We start from the raw sequence: 8,794 nt of genomic DNA, 5'->3' as shown, positions 1-8,794 counted from the left end.
AGGGGTCACAAGTTTAAGGTGCGGGGCGGGAGGTTTAAGGGGGATTTGAGGAAGAACTTTTTTACCCAGAGGGTGGTGACGGTCTGGAATGCCCTGCCTGGGAGGGTAGTAGAGGCAGGTTGCCTCACATCCTTTAAAAAGTACCTGGATGAGCACTTGGCATGTCATAACATTCAAGGCTATGGGCCAAGTGCTGGCAAATGGGATTAGGTAGACAGGTCAGGTGTTTTAATGCATCGGTGCAGACTCGATGGGCCGAAGGGCCTCTTCTGCACTGTATTATTCTGTGATTCTATGATTCTGTGATATACACCCTAGTGAGCCAGCGGTGCTTGAGATGGCTTGGCCATGTGAGCCGCATGGAAGATGGCCGGATCCCCAAGAACGCATTGTACAGCGAGCTCGTCACTGTTATCAGACCCACCGGCCGTCCATGTCTCCGCTTTAAAGACGTCTGCAAACACGACATGAAGTCCTGTGATATTGACCACAAGTCGTGGGAGTCAGTTGCCAGTGATCGCCAGAGCTGGCGGACAGCCATAAGGCGGGGCCAAAGAATGGCGAGTCGAAGAGACTTAGCAGTTGGCAGGAAAAAAGACAGAAGTGCAAGGAGAGAGCCAACTGTGCAACAGCCCCGACAACCAATGTTATCTGCAGCGCCTGTGGAAGAGTCTGTCACTCTAGAATTGGCCTTTATAGCCACTCCAGGTGCTGCTCCACAAACCACTGACCACCTCCAGGTGCTTACCCATTGACTCTCGAGACAAAAAGGCCAAAGAAGAAGAAGAACTGATTTAAATAAATTGTGTTAAAAGAGGACACAAAGGAATTTTATTTACACGTGTCAATTGGTGCAGGAAATGAAACACGCTGAGGTTTATCTATGAGTTAAGATTAATCCTTGACAGCATGCACAAACTAACCCATTGTCTACAGATTATAAATGCACTATTAAATTACAGAGATGATTTAGACTTTAGGGGCCAGAAGTTGCTGTAAGGTTGCACTATTAGAATGATGCATTAATGTTTCATGCCTTAATTCATTCCAACAGTTTGTGGAACAAAAGTAGTGTGGTCAATGATGTCAAAGTCCAATTAAGATCATTTGCCACCAACCCCACCAATACAGCAATTTCTGGCTCTAGGGCTGATTCTGTGATTTGGGCAAGGCACAGAGTGCTGCTTGTAACAAGCACAGGTCAGGAAATTGGGGCCTGCATGTTTGTGCTTTGGGTAGCTCCCCAACATTCCCTGACCAACCATTGATTATTCAGTTTATAGTTCACACATGGGACTGTTCAATACAGGATGAACCATGGCCAACCATGCAATGTGTCAAATATCTCCAAAATGAAACTGACTGGATAACGGATAATTGGGGCTGATAGTCACCTTCACTCAGAATTTTTTATTATATATGGCCAGTCATTCTACTAAAATATCTGAAGAGTTTTCATTGAAACCCTCTCCTTTTAATGAGTATTGGGCATTGTTGGAGTCCATTAAAATGAGTTGAGATTGGTGTTTTTCTGTTGTTTTCATGTTAAAAATCCAATTCTTATTTATTATATATACAAGTGCGGTAAATAAAATTACGTAAGCGTGAGGGTTAGGGCATTTAAGGCTGGATTTATATTGTAACATTAGCATTGTGAAGTGGATTCTGCCCTCCTGCAGGAGGCAATGTCACTATATTTGGCACCACAGGAAGTGTAATTCTAGTTTGCAGTCAAAATTGTTTTAAAATGTGGTCAGGGTCCATTTAAAATGATTTTAAAATGACTCCAAGTGGATTTAAATGTACAGACAATGTGCCATTTCCATCTGCACTCTCAAATGATTTAAGGTTGAACAGTTGGAAATGGATCTCTATCCATTTGTAACAAAGATGGGGGGTCGAATTTCAGTTGGGGCCAGGCAGTATAACCGAGGTACTGTCTAGGTAGAGCCAATATTACAGCTACTATTTTAAATGCACCCTTTAACAGCCCTAAACCCCAGGAAGAAAGGTTTTAGCTAATTTATCCCCTTATAAATTCTATTTGCACATGCAAAGACCGAAACCAGATGCTTTATTAGCATTGTCACGCACACCGGAAGTGTGATGATACAAATTATGGACTAACTCTGAGGAGTTTAAAAAACAGACTTTGTCTTTTAAAAATGAACCTTTATTGTAAAAAGTCAACAATGGTCCAAAATGGCCACCGAAGAAAAGGGGGTTGGCTTTTAGCAAATGGATTTTAGCAAGGCTTTTGACAAGGTCCCATATGGCAGACTGGTTAAAAAAAATAAAATCACATGGGATCCAGGGACATGCAGCAAGGTGGATACAAAATTGGTTCAATGGCAGGAAACAAAGGGTAATTGTTGACGGGTGTTTTTGCGACTGGAGGGCTGTTCTGCAGGGCTCAGTACTGGTTCCCCTGCTTTTTGTGGTGTATATTAACGATTTGGACATAAATGTAGGGGGCATGATCAAGAGGTTTGTGGACGATACAAAGATTGGCCGTGTGGTAGATAGCGAGGAGGATAGCTGTATGCTGCAGGAAGATATTGATGGTCTGGTCAGATGGGCAGAAAAGTGGCAAATGGAATTCAATTTGGAGAAGTGTGAGGTGATGCATTTGGGGAGGTCAAACAAGGCAAAGGAATACACGATTAATGGGAAAATACTGAGAAGTGTAGAGGACGTGAGGGACCTTGGAGTGAATGTCCACAGATCTCTGAAGGTAGCAGGTTAGGTCGATAAGGTGGTTAAGAAGGCATATGGAATCCTTTCCTATATTAGCCAAGGTGTAGCATACAAGAGCAGGCAAGTTATGCTGGAACTGTATAACTCATTGGTTAGGCCACAACTTGAATACTGTGTGCAGTTCTGGTCACCTCATTACAGAAAGAATGTAACTACACTTGAGAGGGTACCGAGGAGATTTATGAGGATGTTGCTAGGACTAGAAAAATGCAGCTATGAGGAAAGATTGGATAGGCTGGGGTTGTTCTCCTTGGAACAGAGAAGGCTGGGGGGAGATCTGATAGAAATGCCCAAAATTTTGAGAGGCCTGGATAGAGTGGAGGCGAAGGGTCTATTCACCTTAGCAGAGAGGTCAGTGATGATGGGGCACAGATTTAAAGTTATTGGTAGAAAAATTAGAGGGGAGATTAGGAAAAACTTTGTCACCTAGAGGGTGGTGATGGTCTGGAACTCACTGCTGAAAGGATAGTTCAGAGACCCTCAACTCATTCAAAAGGGGTCTGGATTTGCACCTCAAGTGCTATAAGCTGCGGGGCTACGGACCAAATGCTGGAAGGTGGGATTAGAATAGGTGGATTGTTTATCAGCTGGCACAGACACGATGGGCCAAGTGGCCTCTTTCTCTGCCTTAAACGTTCTATGATTCTATGAAACTGTCTGACAAGGACAAAGGACACCTAAAAGGTGTCAACTGAACCCATCCTACACCCATCCTAAAACATTCCAGAATTGAATGTCTTCTTCTGAAACAAAGAAGGTGTGAAGTAGCCACGTCCTGGCCATTGAGCAATCACCATGGGGGGAAAGACCAGAGCGTCTCCTACCAGGAGAAGTAACATAGCTTTACCTTAAAAAAAGACAGCCAAAGAGAGAGAAAAAGAGAGAAGCAACATCCAGCAGCTTGTTTTCCAGCAAGCCAGAAGGCACTTGCCCTGCTGTAGAATCCTACATCTACACTATACAACAGTGAACTAGAAGTGATCCACTGTACTGAACTTTCAATCAAGAGAGAAATCTACATTCATCTCAGGCTGCACCCATCGAGAGCCTGATTTCCAAGAGAATTCAACAGATTTATCGTACCCTCCACCCCCACCACTAAAAATCACTTTCCCTTTTTTCCCTCTGTCTCTTGTGTGCGTGTTTGTATGTGTTTGTGTGCGCGAGTGAATGTGTGAGTGGTTGTGGTTGCGTCAATTTTGGGTTAAGGCATATTGATCAATAAACAAGTGATTTTCTGTTTTTAAACCTACAAGAAAACCTGTCGCTGTCTGTTTATTTGAAAAATAAAACATTAAGGAGTTAAACACTAATAACAAAACACTTGCTGCGGTCAAGTGGGGAGTTGAACAGTGGGAACCAACCACATTGCACCACGTGCCCTTAACAGCATGAATTGAATTTAAAAGCTAATTTTATACTGGCTTTAGAGGTGTGCTATTGCTACCAGCTTCTGGAGCTTGGGCCTTGTTGATTGAGCGCCAACCTCATTGTAAAGTTGCTGGATTCACTGCCCAGCCATTGGGAAGATCTGAGAAACAGGTCCTCCTTGCAACTGCATTTAGTGAATCACTAAATCCAATATGTTTACACTGAGTTAACGTTTCGGGTCACTGACCCGAAACGTTAACTCTGCTTCTCTTTCCACAGATGCTGCCAGACCTGCTGAGTGACTCCAGCATTTCTTGTTTTTGTTTCAGATTTCCAGCATCCGCAGTATTTTGCTTTTATTTTAATGTTTACACTGAGGTTGGAGATGGCTGCAAAATTCTATGAGCCAGGAACTTCTCTAGGCCAAAGTAGAAGTTACTTCACTTTATATCTTGATTCTCACATTAGCATTTGAAGTGTTACAAAAATGAAAATGCATTTCAAAAATGTCAGCATCTTACTAATCACTATTAACAGGAATATGGATGAAGACAAGATACATACATACATTTTTTTGTGCTTCCTGTTTCTGTTCAAACCTCACCTATTAAATGGGATGCTCTGTAATGAATATGCCCCAGAGAAAGATACAATGCTAGCATTAGTGCATTTTGAAAAATTACATTGAGTTATGCAGCTACAACTTATCCGGAAATGCATTTTCAGAATACTGACGAAGGCAAGTCAGAGACTGCAAGGGATGTATGTAGAGCTGAATAAGTAATGCAATTGATGGCAGAATGATTTAGTGTACTGAAATGTTACACCATAGAATGGTAGAGCACAGGTACATAAACTCAGGCTAACCTGTCTGGGAATGAGAGAGTGGAGGTGAAGGGTTTCCATTAGCTATAGAAGGAAAAGTCAGAGGCAAATGTCTAAAAGGGGTTTTTCATGATTGCTCACCTCAATAGTGCAACACAAGAACTGTATACAGTTCTAAAGACCCAAGGCAAGCAGGAACCTACAAGTAAATTAAGACTAGTAGAACATTGACTAATAGGCTGAAGGCTTCCTCCCTCTGCTCTTTGTAAGGGTCCTAAATGAAATGAATTTAGGCAAACTTAATCCAGTTCCTAATACGTTAGCGTACAAAACTTACATACTATGAATTTGGCATTAAATTGGTAATCTCGTTAGGAGAAGCTGTAGGAATGGCTGTTGTTAGGAAATGAAAGAAAGTATGACATCGGGAAATATAAAAGATATAAAAGGTTAGGTTTAAGGCATATTGTTGGTTTAGAGTAGAAGTCTTAGTCTGTACCTAGCCTGTGAATGCTTTATCAATACAAGATATCATAAGCGGAAGTGCTTCATTTCCACAGCAATAACGTCATTCATCACCTCAGCAAGAAAATGCCCGTTACAAATGGCAGGTTTCTTTTTATGCAAGCATTGAGTCAGGTAGTGCTTATACTATTGTGATTCTGTCTATGTAACTTTTAAATTCAGCCTACGCATTTCATTAGTATGTAACATAACTGATTACGAGAAACAAAACTAATTCCTACTCTTCGCTGCAGGTGATTAATTGGAAATGAGCTATTGATTCACCAGAGAGTTTGGTTGACTGCTGACCAATTGATGCAGAAAGAACATTGGAAGTTTGTGTGATTGAACTGCAGCTTAAAATGTCATGTATGTATTGGTAATCTTAACTTCTGTTCATGGACAGTCTTCAATCTTCAGCTCTTTTGCTTTGTAGTCTTTGTAATAAATCTCCTCCTTAGTTTGGACTGCAAAAACAAAACATATATTGTCAGCACCATAACTGGATACTGTAACAAAAAAGTCCTCTGAGACCTACAGGACTTCTCTCATCAGAAACAATAAACCTTACCAACTACTTTCTTTAAAAGGTATCTGTAAAATACTTATCTCCACCTATTTTTCCCAAGACTATAGTGCCCTAATTTTATCTGTTGAAGACATGCTGTCCCATTATTCCACTGAGGAATGATACAGCAATTTTTGTACCAAATTACTAAAGAAAAAAGCATATTTATCATTTTTTGTAAATTGTTTGAGTGGGTGAATTTTTCTCAGAAAATTTCCAATTTTTCATCAGCCTCACCAAGCAAGCCCATGTGCCACAGGCACCAGATATAGACCAGAGTGCCTTCGACTCTCTCCCAATGATTGGACTGAAGTGACACTGTGCAAAGTTAGTAACAAGCCCATAAAAGATTTGTGTGAAATTCCACTCTCCAGTATTTTGACAAAGCTGTTAATCTGTTTAAAATAAATGGGTTAGCAGCTTCATTAAAATAACAGGAAATTTATTTGAGCATGTTAACCTATATTTTAAATATGTATTGCACAGTGAAATTTCAACCCAAACATGCTTTAACTCCAATCTCAGTACAGCACATCCAACAGTGTGAAATTTCCAGTTTTGCACATCATCCATTCTTGTGACCCTTTTGAGTGTGACCGCCAACGTAGCCAATTAATGGCTTAGTTATGGACAATTCCATGCTGTAGACTTGTGCTCAATAGGAACTGAGTAGAAGCTGCATAAACTCATTAGGACACTTCTAGCCAGCAGCAAAACGAAAGGTTCATCGCATCAGTCAGTGCTAAATTTAACTGCAAATCCAAGAAGTAAAAGGGCAGCGTGCTAACGACTGTATTGCTCAATTCTACTGAAAAATGTCCATAGGCGCTTCACAGTGGAATAAGAATAAAAGCTAATTTGTTATACAAATTATACATGATTGGTCAACAACAATTTACATTTATATTGAGGCTTTAACATAGCAAAATGTCCCAAGGTGCTTCACTGGTATTCCCCTCCACCCATTATGTGTATTTGACCCTGCCCCTCCCCCACATTCCCACACTGATAAACTTACCTTTCCCCCCCTCCCCACCAGTGTGGTGCCATGTTTCCCCGGACAGGGATCTGAAGGCACGGGAGTGCCGGCCGCTGCCGGGAAGATCGGGCTGAGCCCTACCGGTGTCGAGGTCCGTGGCAGGCCTCACCTGGAGCCATATTCAGGCCCCCTCGCCATGGATCACGACGTCAAGGGCTTGACATGAGTTAGGAGATGCACAGTAGACTTTTAGATGAGCTACTTCTCACAAACAGTGGAAGGTCAAGAGTTCATTAAAATAGTTTAAAAATGAGTGGAGAGGGTTTTAGCAGCCAATGAGTTGAGGCACTTTAATGATGATGGTGGCTTTCAAACAAAAAATAAAATTGAAATAGCTTTAACTTTAACATTCGGTTGCATTTTATTCTATCCAGTTCTTTTTTCCTCCTCTTCTCCTAAATACCATCACTCTTTGCTGAAGTATGATTGCACAGGTAGCAGTAACCCTCTGCTACCCCACCCTAGTGGCTGTTATTCATGAGTGAACCTTGTCTATTTTATTATTTGGGACCATTCTAGCCAAACCCATTCATAAACATGTCCTTTCCTGCTGTTCATACTTCCAGCAGGGGGCAGTAATCAGTAACAGGAGCCCCAGCTGAATTTGGTCCTTCTAATGGCTCGGGTATAAAATTAAAACCTGACCTGGGCCCAACCCGACAGCAGCCAATCCGAACCTGACCCGGGCCCGAGTCCTCTCATTTTTTTAAAAGCCAGACCCAACCTGAAAATATTGAACATATTTTTGAAACCGAAAAAGAACGTAGACTAAAACATAAACAATACGGAACAAAACAGTACAGTCCAGCTGACCTTGACACATGTAGTCAGGCAGGTTTGGGTCAAGAAATCAGGCTTTACTTCTAATGCAAGAGTGTCCAAGGCACCTCTACTGCACCCTAGTGGCAATGAATTATTTCAGTAAGCACAAGGATTGAACCTAGGACTTTCTTGAAATGGCCAGGTCAGCTGCTGCTTAACCAGCTAAACAAGTGAGGCAGCTTTACCACATTCCCACAACAACAACAAGTACTTACATAGTGCTTTTAACATCATAAAATGTCCCAAGGCATTATGAAACAAAATATGATACCAAGCTACATAATGAGATATTCGGGCAAATGACCAAAAGCTTGGCCAAAGACGTAGATGTTACGGAGGGTCTTAAAGGAGGAAAGCAAGGTGGAGTGATTAAAATCGGGGATGCTCAAGAGGACAGAATTAAATGAGCGCAGATATGTCAGAGAATTTTGGGGCCGGAGGAGATTTCAGAGATAGGGAGGGGTGAGGAAATGGAGGGATTTAAAAACAAGGATGAGAATTTTAAAACCAAGGTGCTGCTTAACCAGGAGCCAATGCAATTCAGCGAGCGCAAGGATAATAGGGGAACGGGACTTGGTGCGAGTTAGGACATAGGCAGCAGAATTTTGGAAGTTGTTCAACATCTTCTATGGTGCTGGCACCCCAATGAGGGAGTTGATTTAATATTGGGGTATTAACCCAGGCTGTTTCTGAGATTATTGCAGTTCAGCTGTGGGTATTAAATGAACTCCTTCACCTTCACACTGTTACGGTCAAATGAGGAGGGGTCGACGGGCTTCCCTCTTTTCCCTCTTCTTGTTTGACCACAACAGGTTTAACTCTTTCTCAAAGTGAATGTAATGGCCTATCAGTAGGTGTTATGATCATAACAAGAACCAATCGGACTGATTTTCTTGAGTTTAACAAAG

General features: G+C 41.7%; 1 protein-coding gene across 2 annotated transcripts in view; it reads right to left on the bottom strand.

Moving 5' to 3' along the window:
- Positions 1 to 5,615: 5,615 nt before the first annotated feature.
- The window catches only part of rbbp8l (retinoblastoma binding protein 8-like), a 248,093-nt gene continuing 244,914 nt past the window's right edge, over positions 5,616 to 8,794 (bottom strand). Inside the window, exon 16 of one of the 2 annotated variants that reach the window (XM_068048838.1) lies at positions 5,616 to 5,924. In XM_068048838.1, the coding sequence (XP_067904939.1) occupies positions 5,854 to 5,924 (71 nt within the window). In that variant the 3' untranslated portion in view covers positions 5,616 to 5,853. The remainder of the gene's footprint in view (positions 5,925 to 8,794) is intronic. The other variant, XM_068048837.1, reaches the window with a different exon arrangement.

Source organism: Heterodontus francisci, chromosome 16, assembly GCF_036365525.1.
Source record: "Heterodontus francisci isolate sHetFra1 chromosome 16, sHetFra1.hap1, whole genome shotgun sequence".
In the NCBI taxonomy this organism is placed as follows: Eukaryota; Metazoa; Chordata; class Chondrichthyes; order Heterodontiformes; family Heterodontidae; genus Heterodontus; species Heterodontus francisci.
This window is presented reverse-complemented; position numbering and strand designations above follow the sequence as displayed.